The sequence below is a fragment of the Rattus norvegicus genome, chromosome 19, assembly GCF_036323735.1.
Source record: "Rattus norvegicus strain BN/NHsdMcwi chromosome 19, GRCr8, whole genome shotgun sequence".
In the NCBI taxonomy this organism is placed as follows: domain Eukaryota; kingdom Metazoa; phylum Chordata; class Mammalia; order Rodentia; family Muridae; genus Rattus; species Rattus norvegicus.
The window spans coordinates 50,597,736-50,620,556 of NC_086037.1; the positions used below are offsets into that span (position 1 = coordinate 50,597,736).

The 22,821-nt window shown below is 43.6% G+C and overlaps 1 protein-coding gene across 5 annotated transcripts in view; it reads right to left on the reverse strand.

Annotated features, from left to right (window-relative positions):
- Positions 1-22,821, reverse strand: part of Ranbp10 (RAN binding protein 10) — a 60,797-nt gene that overhangs the window by 31,812 nt on the left and 6,164 nt on the right. For all 5 annotated transcript variants that reach the window (NM_001135875.1, XM_063278126.1, XM_039097833.2 and 2 more), the window contains exon 3: positions 7,671-7,723. In NM_001135875.1, the coding sequence (NP_001129347.1) occupies positions 7,671-7,723 (53 nt within the window). The remainder of the gene's footprint in view (positions 1-7,670; positions 7,724-22,821) is intronic.

The following is a 22,821-nucleotide window of genomic DNA, read 5'->3' on the forward strand; positions in this document are numbered from 1 at the left end:
CAGGCTTCCTATGGAAACAGAACTGGTGATACTTCCCCAGAAGCTCTGCAGCGCAAGGAGCCATGATGGAGTTGCCAATGCGACTTCACACCCAAAGCCTGGGCTAGAGAAGACAGACCTCCAAGAAGATGATGGAACCTGCCCTGACAAGTTTCCCTGCAACCAGGGAAAAGCTAGCCCACAGGGGCTAACCTCCAAGGCCTTCTTGGCCCAGGATCAAGGGTGATCCTTTTCATTCTAGTGGCCTCTTTCAGGATGAAAGAGTATTGCCTGCGCCACTTACAAATGCTGAAGCAGCAGCTCGGCACTGGACCCCACCCAGCAATTCCAGGCAAGTAGCCAGGAAATGAGGAGGGAGGGCATTTAACTCCTCTGACCAGCCAGAGCGCTCAGTGTATCCCTCATATCACAGTGCTTATCCCCCACAGTGCTCAAAGTTTGTTTGTCTAAAACAAGGTTTCACTTACATAGACCAAGCAGGCTTAGAACTCAGAGTGATCTACCTATATCTGCTGAGATAAAAGCAAGAGCCATCATGCTTGACAATTTGTTTTTAACTTGAAGAATGGTTTACTAAAGAGCCTAAGCTGGCTGAGAACTCACCAGCCTCCAGCCTCAGGCTCCTGACAGATGTGTGCCAGCACACCCAACCCTGGGTGAGTTCCTGTACTTTCCTGTGACTCCCAACTGGTACCTGGATATCCAAGGCTCCCAGAAAGAAGTAACTAAGTCCCATTTCCTAGTCCTCCCTCCGTATTGAGCAGAATCCATACACCCATCTCCAGGTGACTGCAAACAAAAGCACAAAGGCCCTTACCACATGGTAGGGGCAAACTGCACAATTACAAACCCAACACGCCCGATTTCTCACCCAAACAACCCTCAAAACAAAACAAAACTTTGGCTAAAACTTGCTGACTCATACATGGTTTGTTTTGTTTTGCTTTGTTATTTCACTTTGTTTTGTTTCTATGTGTATGGTGTACTGGAAGGGATGTGTTGTAGCTGGATTTCCCTACCTTGTGGGTTCTTCTTTCCTCCACTCTTCTCCCTTTCAACCCCCTAACCCTAGAGAAGAGAGATAAGGATATAGAGAAAAGAAAAAGATCCCTGAATAAAGTCAGGGTGAGAAGGGGAGCGAAGTTATTGGTTTTTTTTTTGTTTGTTTGTTTTTTTGGGTTTTTTTTTTGGTTCTTTTTTTCGGAGCTGGGGACCGAACCCAGGGCCTTGCGCTTGCTAGGCAAGCGCTCTATCACTGAGCTAAATCCCCAACCCCCGAAGTTATTGTTAAACTACTTCCTCCTGAGTTCCTCAGGGCAAGTTTGGTCTTTGCAGTCAGGGTAGCTCATTTCTTAATTCTTCTTTGTGTTCTACTTAACAAATCACAACCGACAGCAACCAACAACCCAGCAACTGATTCTGCTTCTCAGGGACCAAGCATTTATATACGCTTTGAAAAGGTCCCAACATTCCAAACCTCACAGTCACAGAACTATCTCCAGTTGGCAAAATCCTAGTCACTTGCTGTGAATAATCTGAAGCAGTCCATATCCCATACCTGGGATTAAAACAAAAACATTCATATGATATTTCTGTGTGGTTTTTTATTTTTTTAAGAAACCAAACTCCAAAATTGTCACTCCAGTATGTGCTTGTCAGTGCAGGGGTACATGCACATGGGGCAGTGTGCAGGGTTAGCACTGGATATCTCCTCAATTACTCCACCTTTTATATTCTGAAACATGGTCTCTAGCTGAACCTGAAGTTCACTACTCAGCGAGGTTGGCTGGTCTGTGAGCTTCAGGAATCTGTCTATTTATACACACACAGCCCAGCACTGGGGTTACATGTGCATGTACCACACCTAGCTTTTATGTGGGTTCTGAAGATCCAAACTCAGTTCTTCAAATTGGCCATTTACCAATTGAGCTATCTCCCTTGCCCACCTAAGTTTTCTAAACTTGCAAATATAAAGTAATCTATATAGGCTGAGTGGAATAGGTCAGTAGTAGAGAGTTCGCAAGTGTAAGATTCTGGGTTCAATCCCCATCACCACCCTCATAAAGAAAAACATAACCTGCATACACAGCATCAAGATAAGGAACCTCTCCCAATGACATAGCAAGAGTCTTCTCAGTTATCTCAATATACACACATCTAAAACCCGCCTAGGGGCTGGAGAGATGGCTTAGTGGTTAAGAGCCCCGACTGCTCTTCCAGAGGTCCCAAGTTCAGTTCCCAGCAACCACATGGTGGCTCACAACCATCTGTAAAGAGATCTGATGCCCTCTTCTGGTGTCTATGAAGACAGCTGCAGTGTATTTATATATAATAAATGAATAAATCTTTTTTTTTTTTTTTTTGGTTCTTTTTTTTCGGAGCTGGGGACCGAACCCAGGGCCTTGCGCTTCCTAGGTAAGCGCTCTACCACTGAGCTAAATCCCCAGCCCCTGAATAAATCTTTAAAAAAAAAAAAAAACCGCCTAATTTAGGGAACTGGCAGTGTGCTGGGGACCAAACCCACAATCTCATTACTGAGCTGCATCCTCGGGCCCCAGCCCACTTGTGACTAAATGCTTCCATTTAGTGTCCTAGTGTGAAAAAAGAGTCTTTTTGTACACCACAAGTTTACCATCCCCTACAGCTCCACAAGCTGAGGATGTAAAGTTCTTACTGTCCCAGAGCCCCAGCTTCAAGTCCTCTGGTAAGTCCTTCCTCCACACAGAGTTAGGGTGGACTGATTTGACAACATCTTGCCTCTACAAAGCAATCCTTTAGCTCCCAGCTACTTACTGGAGGAAGAAGAGGAAGAGGAGGAGGAAGAAGAGGAGAAAGAGGAGGAGGCTACCATCACCACGCCTTGGAAGAAATACAAGCTCTTCTTCCACTGGCCAGTTCTGACTTCCTCCAGGGAACCATGTATTCCCCAGAAAACATATATATATATACTCACAGGCATAGGCCTTCCTATGCCATTGCTATGTCTACCTGGTAAAGTCAGCAGTATCAGACCAAACATGACTGAGAAGCAGTATTCACTACCTCTACCACTCTCTCTCCCCTCTATTAAACATGCCTCCTCCAATCATGGGTATTACACACCTAGCATACAATGTTCATAGAATGAATAATTCAAACACCTATATTATTCCAAACACCAATACTACCTAAAATGGAGACATAAAAAGGTACTTACTCCTCAAAACAAGTGTCCTTCCCCAGTTAAATATGAAACAGTATAATCATTAAGATTAACATAAAGGGTTGGAAAGACGGCTCAGAACATATGGCATGTCTCCAAGCCCAAACACCTTTGTCCAATTCCAGGAACAAACATGGAAGGAGAGAACTGCTTCCTGAAAGTTCTCCCCAACCTCCTATGTGGGCCCTGACATGAGTATACCCATACACATATTTGTGTATGCAAAGTAAACTTTAAAAAATGTAACTTTTGGGGTTGGGGATTTAGCTCAGTGGTAGAGCCCTTGCCTAGCAAGCGCAAGGCCCTGAAGCGCAAGGCCCTGGGTTCCGTCCCCAGCTCCGGAAAAAAAGAAAAAAAAAAGTAACTTTTGTTTTACAAAAAGACAAGCTGGACGGTGGTGGGGCATGCCTTTTAGTCTCAGCACTTGGAAGGCAGAGGCAGGTGGATCTCTGTGAGTATGGGGCAAGCCTGGTCTACAGACCAAATTCTAGGACAGCCAGGGAAACATAGTGAGACCCTGTCTTGAAAAACCATGGAAAAAACCAACAAAAGAGACTGGAGGTAATGACTTGTGTCTGTAATCCAGCACTTAGAAAACGGAGGCAGGAGGACCAGGAAGTCAGTCAGCCTCAGTCACATAGCAATTGTGAGTCAGCTTGAGCTACATAAAACCCTCTCAAAAAATAAAACAAGCATAAACATAAATAAAATAATTTAGAGCAATAATAAGTTTTAAACTCCAGTAACAAATGAGACAAAATATAACCAATGATGAGGCAAACATCCTGGCTAAGACACCATTAGTTCTGCTGAGCATAGAAACACACCTACAATCCCAGCACTCAGAAAACTCAATAGAAAAAAGGAAAGGTTGGGGATTTAGCTCAGTGGTAGAGCGCTTGCCTAGGAAGCGCAAGGCCCTGGGTTCAGTCCCCAGCTCCGAAAAAAAAGAAAAAAGAAAAAAAAAAAAAGGAAAAAAACCTCAATAAGCTAAGGTAGGCAGATGACTAGTCTGAAACCAGCTTGAGATACATTGTAAGACACTAGTTCAAAACAAAAAAAGAACAGCAGTAACAACAATTATAAATAAATAAGTAAATAAAACTTAAGAAAAAACAGAAAGATGTATGCCATTTCTGGTTTGGAAGACTTAATTTTCAGTGAAGTTAAGGTTTCTGATGCTAACATGAATTTTTTGCATACCTTATGAATGTAAAATGTCAGTACAGCATCTTATTAGTAAGGCTTGCTAGTAATGTATCCAACTGGCCTAGCTCAAAACCAGGTGTGGCGGTAAAGGCTTATAATGGCATAGGCCTGTAATCCCAGGTTTCAGAGAAACAGGAAGATCAGAGTTCAAAGTCACTCTTAGCTATATACAGAGTTTGAGGACCCTGTCTTGATATACATGAGATTCTTCTTTCCTGTCACCAGCACCTCCCAAAAAGGTCTGACAGCCAAATTAAAAAACCTTGACATTGGGCTGGAGAGATGGCTCAGCAGTTAAGAGCACTGACTGCTCTTTCAGAGGTTCTGAGTTCAATTCCCAGCAAACACATGGTGGCTCACAACCATCTATAATAGGATCTGATGTCCTCTTCTGGTATGTCTGAAGATAGCTATAGGGTACTTATACATAAAATAAATAAATCTTTAAAAAAACAAAAAACTCTGACATCTTCACTATACAGTAATACCCCTCCCTAAAAAACATTAGAAGAAAAACAAGCAGTTTGCATGAAGACCGTTCTAAGGCAGATCAAACAGCAAACCCTGCTGATTAGGTAGCTCAGTAGGAGAGTATTTGCCTAGAACATGCAAAGTCCTAGGTTTAATACCCAGCAGAATAAATATTTTAATTTTAATTTAAAGCAAAACAGTCAGGCATTGTGTGGCAAGCCTGCAATTCCAGCACTAAGAGCAAGGTAGAAAGACTATGAGTTCAAGGACAGCCTCAGCTACATAGAAAAACCATGTCTCAAAACAAACTCCTTCACATAAATACAAATATCCAATAAAAAAAGAAAGGTTTGTAGGTATGATGCATCCAAAATAAATGGCTTGACTGAGTCCATTGATGGTGAACAAACACAGAAAGCAATAATCTGTCCACTGAGTATATATGCACACACTGATCTCAAAAGGGATATGTGAGTGGGGTGTAGTTGCCTTGAATCCCAGCACCTGGGAGGCAGAGGCTGGTAGAACCCTGTATGTTTGAGGCCACTATGGTCTATATTGCAAGTTCCAAGACAGCCAGAAAAAGATAACAGAAAGATCCTGTCTCAAAAAAAAAAAAAAAAAAAAAAAAAAGAAAAGAAAAAGCCCCCTCAGAGCCTATGTGGACAGAAGCATTGGCCTACAGACAATAGATGCCCTAACAAGTGGCCAGCAGGCTCGAAGATACATTGTCTCTCAAACATCTCATCTAAAGGTAATAACAAAAGTCTCAAAATTTGGACCCAGCCAAGCCAATTTACTCTCCATTTACTCCATCAATCACACATCCAATCAACCCAATTAGTCTTCAAGGGCCTCTTGGAAACCAAAAGTATTTGGCATGAAGGCTTTAGTTGCTAGCATACTTCATCTTGCCTCCCTACCAAAGTACCTGCAAGGAGTTTCAGGTCTAAGTGTTAAAAAGTGATGATGCTTTCAGTTTTAGAATACATATGTTCAAGGCAGGCAGGCAGACAGACAGACAGACACAGAGAGAGAGAGAGAGAGAGAGAGAGAGAGAGAGAGAGAGAGAGAGATCTCAGAAAAGCATACTCTTATATCCAAACCTTCCAAATTGAGCAGTAGACTGAGCAATGACAGGCTCACCATCATTCCTGAGAATTCCTCCACTCTATCCGTTTCTCTGTTCTATACAAGATCTGCCCACACATTTGGCTAGCCTTGCATTCTAGGAAAGTCAGGGATGTCCATCCTTCTCAAAGAGCCCAGTCCAAAGTCAACGTGGCTTTTCTTCCTACATACAGAGTTGTCAGGCAGAGTTCAGATATGGCAGGAAGAAGCACTCAGGAAGAGCCAGCAGTCAGTGAAAATGAGGTCAAAGCAAGCAGAGCCTGTGGAGCCCAGCTATGATCACACTTGGGAAAGGGAAGCAGAGGCAAGAGAAAGCTCAAATTTAAAGCCAGCTTGAAATACACAACAAGACTGTCTCCAAAAACAAATTTTTTTCAATACCAAAACAATACAAAAGTTCAAAGGTCACACTGAAAGCAAGAAACAGATCTATATAAGAGAATTTAAAAATATAAAGAGACTACATCTAACTTACATTTATACAGTTGCTTTCAATCGTATCAAAGCAAAAGGGCAAAAAGAAAAAAACAAAACAAAACAAAAACAAATTCCTCACAAGTAGTTGAATCCAGAGCAAGTGTAGAATGCATTTGAAATGAGTCCATTATCGACAAATTTGTGGTGAAGATTAAATTATTTGGAAAAGGCATTGAAGTGTTACTCCCTCTTTACAAAGCCAGCTGTCTTCTGCATCACAGACCCAAGGAATACAATCAAAATCAGGAGGACATTCATTGCCTGCCTGGTGACGGTATCAGGGTAGCTCACCACTTAAGGTGAGGACACCTCTACCACTGAAGACAAACATGGGCCCAGCAGCATCACTTGGAAGCTGTCACTTCTTAGGGTAGGTTTCTGCCTCCTCAGCTGTGCCCAGCTAGGACTGAGAATGAACAGCTGGAAGTACGCTGGACTGGCAGAGACTGACCAGGTGCAGAACCGAGAACATTCCACTAATCTGAATCTGCTGTCCCCACACTACAAATTCAGATATCTTAACCATATCTTTTATTTATTCAGAATTCACCTCAACCAGGTTCCACGTGGGAAGCCACTTGAAGACTTTGATCTTTAACACGGTGAAGTAACAAGCAAAAAGGAGCCAGGCTTGGCAGTACATGCCTCCCGGCACATGCCTGAGTCCCAGGCTGGCAATGGCCAATAGGATTGAGGGTTACTGAGGCGTAGCCCCAATAGGAGTAAGTTCAGGTCACTTCATTTTAACAGTAAACAGTTCAAATTCCATAAGTAACAACCACTTGCCAATTCATTTTTTAAAGATTTTATTTTATTTTTAATTGTGTGTAATTGTGTTGGTCTAAGAGTGAGTTTGTGCACTTGAGTGCAGGGGTCCAAGGAGGCAGTTGTGAGTGGCATGACATGAGTGCTGGGAAGTGAACTCAAGTCCTCTAGAAAAACAGGAAGCACTCTTAACTGGGGCCTTAACTTCTACATTTAACTGCCAGGCCTTCTCTGTAGCTTCTCTCAATTTTTGAAAGATAAGATGTCCTAATGTGGTGACCATCATTTGGAATTCTCCACCCAAAGCCGTGACATCCTACAAACAAGACCCTCCCAAGTCTCTGAGCTGCCACTTTTGCTCTAACAGATCAGGACAGATGAGAGCAGAACAATGTTTTCTTGAACAGTGACTCACCAGGCAGTCTGTTCATGTTAACGCCTTGCGCTGAGAGTCCAATTCCCATGTACCTTAAAAAAAAGCAAACAGGGAAGGAATGAGAACAAAGCAGAACACTCTGTATATCTGAAGAGGCCATGATGAGACTCCTTGCTTTGTATGCTAGCTGAATCTTCTTCTCAAACAGTTCTTGGTAGAAGACAGAAAAAGGAGAAAGCAATGAGTACAGACTTCTTCAATACACTAATGGCTCAGAGAATCCTCACCTTTTCATTTGATTTCTCTAGAAAACCTAGACAATCTTTTTCCTCCTTCTTTCTTTTCTTTTTTCCTGAGACAGGGTCTTTCTATGTAGTTCTGGCTGTCCCAGAACTCACTATGTAGACCACACTAGCCTCAAGATCTCCATATCTCTGCCTCCCCAGTGTTGGAATTAAAGGTGGGTATCATTATGCCTAGCTGTCCTTTTGATTTTTTTTTTGTCCTTTTGATTTCTAATCAAAGCAACTAAATATCTTTGCAAAGAAACTAGAGGTCTCATAAGATGACTCAGCAGGTAAAGGAACTTGCCACCGAAACTGAAACCTGAATTCTACCTCTGAGACCCTTGAAAATCTTTGTCTGACTTTCAGATCTATCTGTGATATATGTGTGCACACATAAGCACACAAAATAAACAAATACATGCAATTTAAAAATGTTTCTTTAAAAGAAAAGGAAATGAGATAGTATATGTGACCGTGACTAACTGGTAATGTGTACTGACATCACGACCTCCAGTCCTCCAGCTAATTCCAACCAGAGCAGAAGAATCTATGCCTTAAAACCTAAGAACCAAGGAATGAGTGGCACAGGGCAATGCAAGGTCACACTTGCTTGTTAGCAAGAAGCAGTACACTGAAAGAGTATAGCCAGGCTGTGTCTTTTCTGCTTTGTCATGAACCCTGACACAGCTTCCCCCCAGGATTCTCAACACACACATTGTCCCTACACACAATTATGGCTAACTTCCTAGATCACACAAAGCAGGGAGGTAGTAAAATTTGAGCTTCTAAAATCATCCTCCACACACACACATACACCCTAGATACCTAAGTAAGGTATGCAAGGAAAGGTGGAGTCCTTTCTTGGTAACTTCCAAGTCTTAGTAGCACTTGTAAGAGGTAAACCAAAACAGGAACTCTCTTTTTCAGTCTAATTATGTGGTATACAAGAAAATGGGTAACATACACATAGCACTAATTAATTTAGCCCACAGTGCTTAAAGGAGAGGTGGTCAGGAAAAAGAAAAGGTCCAGCATTTTACAGAGGGGCATCCATAGCTTACAGAAAACTTGGCTTCCTTATTTTAATATTTGGGACACAGATCCTTTGAGGTAAAAGACATGGCCAATGCACAGCTGGAGGCTAAACAGAATGCTCAGCCCTTCCAAGAAACACATATACTGACTGCCAGCTTAGGACCATCAGGAGCTGCTGTGTGAGCTGGCAGAATTCCTGTTAGATTAGAACCTGCACATTTCCCCAGAAAAACATCAGCCTAAATAATCAGCTTCCTGGCTCTATGTGGTAGAGGATGCCAAGACCTGGTCTCCATTCCCTGGATGTCTTTGCTGACCAAGCAGTAAACAACTCCATTAGCCTGCCCAAACTGCACAAGTGCAACACAGCTAGGGGTTGCCCAGCTTGGATGGCAGCCACTCATCCTGTGCTACTGTGATGCATCTGAGCCTGAATCCCATAACACATGCAGTCCCACAACAGGCATAAGAGTTTCCTGGAACTAAGGTAAGAGCTTGTGTTTGGAGCCTATCTGCTCTCTGGATGACCCTTGATGTTTTAAGCTAGTGCTTAAATCATTAGTGGTAAATCAAGGATTCCCCCAGGAAAAGTTGTTTGGCCAGTAGCCAAAGTTCTGGATCTGATTCTGCAATGTCCCATGGGGATGAGTGACCACTAAGACATCTATGCTCAAAACACAAGTTGCTTTTGGGGGGTTAGGGATATAGCTCAATAGTACAGCACCTGTCAACATGTACAAAGTCTAGGGCTTCATCTCTAGCACTATAACACACACACACACACACACACACACACACACACACACACACAAAGTTATTTGTTCCCTTCTACAAGAGAAGTCTCTTCTATCTCATCGGCACTCATCATAAGAGTCCTATTGGTTCTGTGTTCCTCAGGAGGAATTCCATTTCCTTCAGAATGGCCTGAGAGCCTCTGCACAAACTACAAGCTCAACTTCAAAATCTGATGGGATAGGTTAAGTGTAGAGCAGCTGGGGAAGCTGACACCCATTCACATTGGGCACCATGCCGCCTCTAAGTGTCAATGACACTGAGAGCAGCTCCACAGGAACTCACCAACAGACCCAGCTGAGTCAGGGTCCAGGGAACCCAGGCCCCAACTCTTCAAACACTAGACAACACTAAGTCTTTTCCAAAGTGAGGTCATTCTGAAGCTACAAGAAGCCATAGGTTCCTGGGCTACATGTGGCAAAAGGTAGTGACCAGGACTAGGTACCTTGTCTCAAGCGCCAGGTACTGAATAAAAGAAGAGGAAGAAGCTATTGTTTCACAGACGAGTGTGATGGCACATAGCTGCTAACTTCCCAGCAGCACTTGGTAGGGAGAGGCAGATAGGACAGCAAGTGTTAAGGGCCAACCTGGACTACATAAAGAGATCTTGTCTCAATTTTTTGTTCAAAATGTATGTGGGCTCACATCTAGTGAGTTTCTAGGTACCTAAATACTATCATCCAGGCAGCCTAAGATAAGCAAAGTAAGGAAGAGCCATCAGGACCCTTCAAATACGCTAAAAGTGCTGAGCTACAGACTTTTTGGTTTTGTTTTTTGCAATACTGGGAATCTAGCTCAGGAAAGAGCTGTACTGCTGGTCTACAGAGCAAGTTCTAGGATAGCCAAGGCTACACAGAGAAACCATACCTCAAAAAACAAACAATCAACAACAACAAAAATAGTAACAATAAGCCAGGCGATAATGGCACACACCTTTAACTTCAGCACTGAGCGCTCACAGACAGTGGACCAGCCTAGTAGTTGTTCAGCTGGAACACTGAATCTTAAAATGTCAATGCCAGGACTGGAGAGATTGCTTAGTGGTTTAAGAGCACCCGTTGCTCTTTCAGAGGACCCGGGTTCAGCACCCACATGGCAGCTCCAACCATCTGTAACTCCATTTTCTAGGTGATCTGATGCTTCTTCTGACCTTCTAAGGCACAAATGAAACATATATACTTGGGCACCGCCCCCCCAAAAGACAATGTCAAGACTTCCCAAAGCTCATTAACTTTTTTTTTTAGAAATAAAAAAAAAATCTATGGACAGTTTTAAGTGGCAGTAGGTAGCCAAAATAATCTTCAAAAAGTAAAAAAAAAAAAAGGGTTGGGGATTTAGCTCAGTGGTAGAGTGCTTGCCTAGCAAGCGCAAGGCCCTGGGTTCGGTCCCCAGCTCTGAAAAAAAAAAAAGAAAAGAAAAAAAAAAAAGTTGGAGGACTCATATTTCCTGGTTTCAAAGTTACTTCAGTAAAGCTAGATTAATCAAAATAATATAGGACTAAAATACAATAATAAAAATAAAAAACAACCCAATATAGAAGTAGCAAACAGACACAGAGACCAACAAAATAAAATGGAAATAGGGAGCCTAAAAAAAACCCTCTTCTATGCAGTTAGTTGATTACAAGGGTGCCACAGCCACTTAATACAAGTAATACCTTCTTCTAGAGAGCCTAAGGCCTCAGTCATGCCTTCCACAGAGATGAGCACAGTGCTAGGCACACAGGGCAGGCTTCTACACTCAATCCCATAGCCAGAGAGCCAGAGTGCACTGGAGGATTCCCTGAGGAAGTGAAAGCTGAGCTAAGTAAAGCCTGGTAAAGGAGATGAGAGACGATAAAGGAGTATGTGCTGTGCAGAAGCCACAGAACGTGCACAGGCAAAAAGACAAGAAAGCAGACACAGGGTAGAGGAACTGAAAGGTGTTCAGTGAGGCTGAGTTGTAGGCTGGGCAGACACACGAAGAGCCGTAGCAGGGCAGGAAGTGGGGGAGGGGACGTACACAACCTACATGTTAACTTGAGTTTGAACTTCACCAGAGGTCAATAGGAAGCCACAGAAGAGGTGTAGAAAAGCTACAACTGATCAAATAACAGACACAGACTGAAGAAGAAAACCCAGACACTACCAAAGTTACCAAAGTAAGGCCAACTGAGACTTGGAGATTCTGAAGCCAAAGCAGTCAGAGGTTTAGCTACCAACCCCCAACTGTTCTTACCCTGACAACGACCCCGGGGGCATAATCCCTGAACAAGAAATGTACAGGACATTCTCAGATTCAAATCTCATCTCTGCTCTCAAGTTCACCATGGGTGTGTGGGCATGTCCCGTGGTGTCTTGAGGCCTGCAGCATCAGCCAGTATCTTGAACACAGAGAGGTCTCAATGCAGCAGCTCACTGGAACTAGATGAAGGAGCACCTGGGCTGCTGCTCAAGGAAAGCAAACGGTAGATGACTGTGTACACGACCCACCTGCCCTAGGAAATCACATCGGTTCTTCATGTGGGAGAATCCGATAAAGCAGGCATTCTCAAAGGCCTGAACTTGGGACATCTAAAAACAAACGCCTGCTTAGTTTAGGATTACCAAGGAGAAAGGACATAGCATTTGCTTCCTTGTTGGTAATAGACCAGGCTATGCCAAGAACACTGCCAGAAACAGGCTGATTTAAAGCCTGGGAGGGAGGGAGACAGCAAAAAGCTCTCACTCCCTTAACGAGTGACAGAATGGATCCAAAGGTTTGTCTGTCTAATACCTCATTTGTTCATGGGATTCTCTCTTCAGGCATCAGAGATGAGAGAATTAATTTACCTCACAAGCAACTACAAGATGAACCTATTTGATTTGCTCTTTTCTTCTATACGACAGCAGAACAGAGCGGAGACCATTTAACAAAGACAGCCAGGAAGTACAGACAAGTGCCTGGAGTAGCTGGGTCATGAGCTGGTTTCTAACTTCTCAGGTTCTGCCACTAACTGCCAAAATCACAATGCAAGCTGCAGCTACAAGTCTCTTTGCCCCCACTGTGGCTTTGCAATATAAGTTCAAACCAGGCAGAGACCCACCTGAGACTTAGTGAAGGGGTAGCCACACTGGAGGTGGGTAGGAAAAGCCCTTGGCTAACCACATGCTTACTATGTCCAACCAGAAGCTCCCACCATTGACTCATAGACAAAAGGGGTCAAACTGAGACCTAGGAAAATGACTGCCTTCAGAAGAGGATGACAGCTACTGGGGCCCAGGCTGCCCACCACTCATCTCTGCCACAGAAGTGGCAGTATGGTCATTGGAGAGATCCAAGCACATTTGTCAACTTGGACTCTTCCCCTCTCTGTTTTCCATATTTCCTATAACATGAATTATTTGTTGATGATGGGTTTGATTTTCTTTTTTTGTCTTGTTTTGGTTTGTGTGTATTTTGTGTGTGTGTGTGTGTGAAAGAGAGAGAATATATATATATATATATATATATATACATACATACATACATATATATATATATATATATATATATATATATATGTATGTCTCACACAGTGAGGCTGGCCTCAAACAGACTATGCAGTCACAATATGGCCTTGAACTTTCAATTCTTCTGCTTTTGTGTCTCAAGTACTAGTTCATCAGTATACCTACCTCCCTGAATCCTGACAGAGGCTGAGACTACACTGGAAGAAATAGGATAAAGTGTCAAAATCCCCGACAGGCAGTGGGGCTCAAGCCCAGGCTCAAATGGCATCTTGTGACCCCACCTCAAGTACAACCCAGAACACACTCCTAGAGGAGACACAGGCTCAGCACAGCTCCAAGGGACTGGAGATTGGTTTTTCTGCCTGACCCTGCCATGCTTGGTCACATCAGAGGATGGGACCTTAGGAGACCACCAGACTCCCTCACTCCCTCCAGTTCTTATGAGGCTAAAGGGAGGACACCACACCTCTCTAGTGTTTTTCTGATAACGTTGGGAACCCTTTGGAAACAAATCTAGTGTTCCCTTCTTATTTGTGGAAGGGAAACATCTGAAGAATTTGTTTTGGTTTTTGAGACAGGGTGCTCTATATAACAGCTCTGGCTGTCCTGGAACTCTGTAGATCAGGGTGTCCAGGAACTCACAGAGATCCCCCTGCCTCTGCCTCTAGTGTTGGGATTAAGGCATGTGCCACCACTGCCAGACACTATGTAGCTTACGCTGGCCTTGAAATCTTGCCTCTGTCTCCTCAGAAAATCCTACTGGCATGTGCTACCACAACTGCCTTATTTTGGTTTTTATTTGGTTTTTGGTTTTGTTTTGTTTTTTTGGGTTTTTTTTGAAAAAAAATTATTAAATATATTTACCGATCTTGGGTGTACACTTGTATCATGATGCACATATAGAAGTCAGAGAACAACTTACTCAAGCCAGTTCTCTCCTTCCATCATGTGAGTCCCAGGCATCAAACTTAGGTCATCGAGCTTGGTGGCAAGCACCTTTACCTACTCAATGATCTTGCCAGGCCATGAGCAATTTTAAATAGACAGGAAGCCAGGCATGGTGCATACCTCTAATTCAGGCACTTTGGAAGCCGATGTAGGAGAGTTAGGAGTTCAAGCCCAGCCTTCTTAGCGATCTCAAGCTTTCAAATTCACAGCCAATCTGGGTTTATGAAGAATGAAAGCAAAGCGACAGGACCACTTCTGTCTCGGTTGGCCTTTAGACATGACACCCCCGACTCTGTAAGGCTGTTCTCAGGGACTCCACCCTAATTCTGGCTCACAGATCTTGGATTTCAACCCACAGCTCAGGTTCCCTATTAGAGAGGAAGTTTAACTAAGGGCTTCTCAGCTCCTTCCCAGCTCTGACCTAGGAAGTTTAATTTGTACCAGAATAATGTCGGTAATGGCTACGTGTTGTTACAGATGCAAATCCAAGATGAGATATATCTTGGAAGAGCAATTAAAAAGCCAACCAAGAAGCTGGGAAGCTAGGTGTGGTGGCACATGCCTTTAATCCCAGCACTGGCAGATGCTGGCAGATCTCTTGAGTTGGATCTACCATGGGTTTCTGGGGTCAAATTTAGATTTTCAGGCTTTATCCAGCAAGCGCTTTTACCCACTGAGCCATCTCAGCAGCCCTATAGACATTTGTTGAAAGGTTTCTAAAATAGTTAGGACTGGGGAAGTAGTTGAATTAGTAGACTGCTTGTCTAGCATATATGAAGCACTGGGTTTGATCTCCAGCATAGCAAAAACTGATCATAGAGGCAGAGCCTAAAATCCTAGCACCCAGCAGGTGGAGGCAGGAAGATAAGAAGCGTCCTTGGATACACAGTGAGCTTGAAAATAGCCTAAGATACAAAAAACAAAACAAAAACCAGAAACAAAAACAAACAAACAAAAAACCTGTGTGTGTGTGTGTGTGTGTGTGTGTGTGTGTGTGTGTGTGTGTGTGTATTTTTTTTAAGTAGCTATATAGAATAAGTGCATGAAAATATGCTCAACATCACTGGTCACTAACAATGCAAACAAGAAGGCATGTCCACCGGCAGATGAGTGGACAGACAAAATGTGTCTCTTTGTATGCCGAGCTAGCTAGCTACACTGTGAGAAATAGCTCAGTCATAAAAAAGAAATGATGCTCAGGTTCAAACTACAACATATACCTTCAAACCACTGTGAGTCCTATTGTAGGATTCAACTGATATAAAACTATCTAAAATAGGGCTGGAGAGATGGCTCAGTGGTTAAGAGCACTGACTGCTCTTCTAGAGGCCATGAATTCAATTCCCAGCAACCACATGGTGGCCCTGTAATGGGATCTGATGCTGTCTTCTGGTGCGTCTGAAGACAGTGTCAGTGTACCCACATACATGAAATAAATCTTTTTAAAAAATATCTAAGGGGTTGGGGATTTAGCTCAGTGGCAGAGCGCTTGCCTAGCAAGCACAAGGCCCTGAGTTCGGTCCCCAGCTCCAAAAAAAAGAAAGAAAGAAAGAAAGAAAGAAAGAAAGAAAGAAAGAAAGAAAGAAAGAAAGAAGAAAGAAAGAAAGGAAGAAAGGAAGGAAGAAAGAAAGAAAGGAAGGAAGAAAGAGAGAGAGAGAAACAAGGAAGGAAGGGGGTTGGGGGAGGAAAGAAGAAAATAATAAAGTGGCAAACAGCACATTTTATGTTGAAGGTTTTTAGCACACACAGTCCTTATAGCTGAGCTAGATAGCATGAGGGTCAGCTGGCTTTTCCTGATAAGACAAGTAAGGCCCTGGCACAGAGCTCAATGGAAAGCATCAGAGCAGTCTGTACTGTGGCATTGTATCAGGGCCAGAAATAAGAAGCCCCTCTCTGCTTGCACAGAGAAATGAGAACAATAAGAACACAAACCCAGCTCTTCTCACTGGCTCTCAATTTTCTTTCAGAGGGAAGGTGGATCTTATGGGCCACCAAATCCTTGGGCACCTTAAACAATGACCGCATAAGATGCAGGATGTTATTTGACTACAGGACTTCAAGACTTTAGACTTAAAAGTTCTATCAATGCAATAGCTCTGGTAAGGAATGATACAAAAGAGGAAAAAAAGGAGAAGAAACAAAAACCTTGAGGCTCTATGGGAAGCTGAAAGCCCACCTTCCCTGATTTAAAATCAAAAAGATCATGTTTGGTGGTGGCAAACACCTTTAAACCTATCTGAGATAAAGGCAAGGGGAATCTCTGAATATAAGGCCAGCCTGGACTACAGCGTGAGTTCCAGGACAGCCAGGGCTACACAGAGAAACCCTGTCTTGAAAAACCAAAAGAAGAAAAAGTCCCTGATCTCCAAGGACCTCCAGGGATTCGCCTAGCAGTTTCATCTTGACAGCTAACACTTGAGCCACAGCTCATCAGCCAGTAATCTTGTTCCTCTCAGAACCTGCCCCAGATAAAAGAAACCAGTAGACTCAATAACAGAGAAGGCTTTAGTACAGTAGCTACAAAATGGTTCCTGGAAGACCATTCAGGCCAACCACCAACTGACACTTAGGTCTGAAATGAGAGCTAATACTTGGCACTGGAGATTGTATTTCATAGTCTGATGAGCCCACTTAAAACCAGACTATTATGAAACCAGTTACTGTGTGGACCTTGTTCCTCCAGCAACCATAGCCCATTGCCAGGAAGCCATGCAGCTCACTTAGAGGGACATGACAGATCCCAGCACTATTCAGGGAGAAATAATCCAAAAGGCAAAAAGGCTTTGAGTGAAGATGTGCTCCCATAGAGAGGTGGCTTAGAGTGTGGATCAGGAAACCCTGGTACACTCACCGACACCTGACACTCGGAACATGCCAAACACAGACAATCCTAGTTTACTCAGCTCTGGGGTCCTTCTCTAAAGGGCTAATAGTCTTAGAATCAAGTCTTGACTTTCCAGATCCTGCCCATTAAAAAAAAAAACAAACAAACAAACACACTGTCCTTAACCAGAGAGTGTAGACATTCAGTATCTCAGCTTAATGTTAGAAGGGTCCCCTCATCAAACCCTACGTGTGGTAGACCCTGGACTCCAACCTCTGCCTCTTCAGCTTTAAGTAATTACAGAACTAGGGCACAGCTAGGTGTAAACATGATAAATGTGCTTAAGTTCTCAAGCATAAACCATTTAACTCTAGAGCAATTGTTTCTCAGAGTCAGGCCTGAATCACCAGGCCGAGAATTCCAGCTACTAAGGAGACTGTGGTAAGAAAATCCCAAATTCAAGGCTGGCCTGGACTATGGAATAAATTCAAAGGCATGCTAGGCAATTTACTTAGACTCTATCTTCAAATAAAATTTTGCTGGACAACGGTGGTGCACACCTTTAATTCCAGTGCTTGGGAGGAGGAAACAGAGGATCTCTGAGTTTGAGGCCAGCCTAATCTACAAAGTGAGTTCCAGGACAGCCAGAGTTACACAGAGAAACTCTGTCTAAAAAAACAAAGACAGACAAACAAATGGACAGACAGAATGATTGACTGACTATAGGCAAAGGCTGTAACTCGGTTGGCATAGTACTTGTCTAGCAAGCAGCAAGACCTGGGTTCAATCTCCTGCACCACATAATCCAGATGTGGGAACACGGATGGACACAGACGAACACACATACACACACACACACACACACACACGCACGCACGCACGCACGCACGCACGCACGCACGCACGCACATCCCTCTACCTAGCACTCTAGAAGCAGATCCAAGGTTATCATAAGCTATATAGTGACTTTCAGGGGACTAGAATACATGAAACTTTGTCTCAAAAACAAAAGCTAGATGGCTCAGCGGTTAAGAGCACTGACTGCTTTTCCAGAGGTTCTGAGTTCAATTCCCAGCAACCACATGGTGGCTCACAACCATCTGTAATGAGATCTGATTGCCTCTTCTGGTATATCTGAAGACAGCTACAGTGTACTCATATATAATAAATAAATCTTTTTTTTTTTTTTTTTTTGGTTCTTTTTTTCGGAGCTGGGGACCGAACCCAGGGCCTTGCGCTTCCTAGGTTCTACCACTGAGCTAAATCCCCAGCCCCAATAAATAAATCTTTAAAAAAAAAAAAAAAAACACAGAAGCTAGAAAGCTAGCTCGACAGTTACAAGTACAAGCTTCTCCTCCAGAAGACTTACACTCCCAGCACCCATGTTGGGCAGCTCACAGCTGCCTGTCTGTAATTCAAGCTCCAGAGTATCTGACACTTTCCTCTGTCCTCCACAGATACATGCACACACATGTACACATATACACAGACTCACAACACATACCCATAATATATAAAAAATAATGAGGCCCAGGGTTAGATCCCTAGTACTATAAAAGTGTTTGCTTGTTTCAGACAGGGTTTCACCCTGTAGCCTAATACACAGCAGTCTTCAAATTGTGGAGTAACATGAATACCATGCCCAGTTAAAACTATACCCATTTTAGAGGCTGGAGAGATGGCTCAGCAGTTAAGAGTTCTGCTGCTCTTCCAACAGATCTGAGTTCAGCCAGTGAGTTCAAGGCCAGCCTAGTCTACATAGAAAGTTCCAGGGGTTGGGGATTTAGCTCAGTGGTAGAGCGCTTGTTAGGGCCCTGGGTTTGGTCCCCAGCTCCGAAAAAAAAAAAAAAAAAAAAAAGAAAAGAAAGTTCCGGGGGCTGGAGAGATGGCTCAGGGGTTAAGAGCACTGACTGCTCTTCCAGAGGTCCTGAGTTCAATTCCCAGCAACCACATGGGTGGCTCAGAACCATTTGTAATGAGATCTGACGCCCTCTTCTGGTGTGTCTGAAGACAGCTACAGTGTACTCATATACATAAAAATTAATAGGGTTGGGGATTTGGCTCAGTGGTAGAGCGCTTACCTAGGAAGCGCAAGGTCCTGGGTTCGGTCCCCAGCCCCGAAAAAAGAAAAAAAGAAAAAAATTAAAAAAAAAAAGTTTAAAAAGAAAGTTCCAGGGGCTGGGGATTTAGCTCAGTGGTAGAGCGCTTACCTAGGAAGCGCAAGGCCCTGGGTTCGGTCCCCAGCTCCGAAAAAAAAGAACCAAAAAAAAAAAAAAGAAAGTTCCAGGCTCTGCTGCCTACTTCTCATATTTCAATTACCTCTGTCCTGATGGCTGTTAGAGTCATCTTAGGCTGAAACTGTGATTAAAAATGGCAATTGCCTGGTATACTGTGAATTGAGAAAAAACCTGGACTAGAATGAATGCTATTATTAATGTTTTCCCTGGAAGCTCAGGGTGTAATGGCGTATTTGAGCCCTGACATTTGTCATTCCTGATTATTTAGGGTTATCACTGCCCTGTTGAAGCACCATGACCAAAGCAACTTGAGAAGAAAAGTTTTTTGTTTTTTGGTTTTTTTTGGTTCTTTTTTTTTCGGAGCTGGGGACCGAACCCAGGGCCTTGCGCTTCCTAGGTAAGCGCTCTACCACTGAGCTAAATCCCCAGCCCCGAGAAGAAAAGTTTTAATTTGGTTTTTGCTTCTCTAAATCACTGTTCATCATTGAAGAAAGTCAGGACAGGAACTCAAGCAGGACAGGAACCTGGAGGCAAGACTAACACAGAGGCCATGGAGGAGTACTGCTTACTGGCTTGCTCCCCATGGGCTTCTCAGCCTGCTTCCTAATATACCTCAGGAACAGTACCCCAGGGGTGACACAGCCCACAGTTGGCTGGACTCTCCCCCATCAATCACTATTAAGAAAATGACTGGGGCTGGGGATTTAGCTCAGTGGTAGAGCGCTTACCTAGGAAGCGCAAGGCCCGGGGTTCGGTCCCCAGCTCCGAAAAAAAGAACCAAAAAAAAAAAAAAAAGAAAATGACTAAAGGCTTTCGTACAGCCTGATTTGCTAGAGTCACGTTCTCAATTAAGGTTCCCTACTCTCTGATGACTATGTGTTAAGTTGATATAAAACTAGCTAGCACACTGACTTAAACTAAAGTTTCCTGAAATCTTAAGATACCTTCTAAGACAAGAAGAGGGGCAGGAGAGGGGTGGAAAGAGCTTTCTTGCCCCCTCCCAAGGACCTACACAGCCCAGAGCATCTTGTTCTGACAACTTGGTGACAGAGGGCTCTCTTTGCTCTGTCATCAAGTCCTCCAGCCCTTGCAAGTCAGCTGTGACTCCACATTTGAGCCAACAAACACAATTAATCTATGAAGCCATGAAGACATTTTATATGGATTCTGAGAGGCAGAGAAGCATCCTTGCACTGAGATCAGCTACCTCTTCTCTCAGTCTTCTTTCCAACTTGATCTTTGACCACACGCAGACCTCCCTCTAGGACTCTACTCTTTTCAGTGGTCTGCTAAATTCATGCTGTCTCTCAGCCTGACAAACCCTGGCTTGCCTTCTAACTGGAACTCTCCCCTTTATACTGACCCACCTACAGAAATAAATCAAGCATTCCGGAGACTGAAGAAGCAAAAGGAGGACCGTCTAGGAATTTCCCTAGAGGCTGACCTTTGACCAAGGAGCCAGGTATGGAGCTGTGTGCCTTTAATCCACACACTCTGGAGGCAGAAGCCAGTGGATCTCAATGAGGTTGAGCTCAGCCTAGTCTACAGTTTGGTCCAGGCCAGCCAAAGCTACATAGTAAAAAACAAAACAAAATAAAACTCTACCATCACTACTCATGGGTCAGTGCGATGGCTCAGTGTGTAAAGGAGCCTGCTGCCAAGCCTGCTAACCCAAGTTAGCAGCTAGGGTTCACATGGCAGAAGAGAATCTATTTTTACAAGCTGCCTTCTGACCTCCATGTATGAGGTATAATGCAAACAAACACACACACACACACACACACAAACACACAAACACACACACACACACACACACACACACACACACACACACACACACACACGGGGGAGGGGGATAAAAGATAAAATAAATACTAACTTAAAAATTTCAAGAGCCAATGGTGCACGCCTTTAATCCCAATACTTGAGAGGCAAAGGCAGGCAGATGTCTGGGTCCAAGACCAGCCTAGTCTATACAGCAAGTTTCAGGACAGTCAGGCAACACAAAGAAACCCTGCCTCTTAAAACAAAAGACAATAAAATAAAATAAAATCCAAGAGCCATAGAGATAGCTCAGTGGGTAAAGGTACTCACTGCCAAGACTTAAGACCTGAGTTCAATCCCAGGGCCCACTCAGTAGAAGGGAAAGAAAAGAGAGGACCAAGTCTTGTAGGTTGTCTTCCGACATTCACATGTGTATTTGGGCATATGGATAATAACCCCCAAAGAAATTAACAATTTTTTTTTAATTCTTTTTTTTGGAACTGGAGACTGAACCCAGGGCCTTGCGCTTGCTAGGCAAGCACTCTACCACTGAGCTAAATCCCCAACCCCATAACAATTTTTTAAATTTAAAAAAGTGTTCTTACTCCCCACTCTAAGTTCATAGTTGGACCCAGTGACAAGTTATAATGAGGAATCACCATTAGAAAAATGAACTCCAGCTTCCTCAACCCATTCCAGAGCTACATCCCAAGATGTCCAAACTAGTTTACACCTTCAATACAGGCAAGACATGTATCACCCCAAGAGCCTCCAGCCACTTATAAGTCTGCTTTGGGGCAGTTAGGGAGAACAGGACCCCACTGCTGGCACCGAGTGCTTTGAGCAAAGATAGCACCTACTCCTCAGGGCAGAGATTGGTAAGGCATTAGCCAGTCCACAGATAATCAGAGATTCAAGAGCACTGAACCATGCACAGAGACCAGAATTGGGGGAGGGGTTCCTGAATGAGAGGACCAAGAAGGTGACAAATAAGATCTTAATAAACTGGGGTTGGGGATTTAGCTCAGTGGTAGAGCGCTTGCCTAGCAAGCGCAAGGCCCTGGGTTCGGTCCCCAGCTCTGAAAAAAAGAAAAAAGAAAAAAAAAATCTTAATAAAGTGACTCTCAGTCTCCATTAAAAATCATGTGATCTTAACACACGAGAGGGAAATGCTTGGGCATAAAACATAGGATGGTGCTTTATTTTTTTTCTCTTTTTCTTTTTTCTTTTTTTCGGAGCTGGGGACCGAACCCAGGGCCTTTGCGCTCTACCACTGAGCTAAATCCCCAAACCCAGTACTGTCTTTCAAAGAGGAGCTGGCAAACCAAACCATCAGACAATGACAACATAAGCAGAGAGTCATTCTACCTCTGAGAAAGAGAAAGGTCCATGCTTTGAGAAAACTGTGCTCCTGTTGAAGGAACTAAAGCCACTGGCCCACACAGACAAGACTCTCAGCAGAGGTCTGCTAGACCAGACTGGCAGTCTTCTGCCCTAGCCAGAGTCTGTACATGCAACTGCCCTCAAAACAAAGTCTGAGATCCTTGGGCAAAATACACTAGGGGTTTTCCATTTGGCCCCTACTTACTCTGCCCTGGGCCCCAATTTTTCCAAACAAACACGGTCTCCCTGTGTAGCCCCAAGCTTGCCTTGAAGCTAAGCTGGGTTCAAGCTTTTGATCTTCCTGCCTCTGCTACATGAGTGCAATAATTACAAGCATAAGCCACCATGCCCAGGACAGCCTAGATCTGCCCAAAGCATCTGGTTCTTGATTTGTTTATCTTGAGCATTCCAGCTGCTCTTTGCAATTTTTATCACCATCTCTTCTGCAAG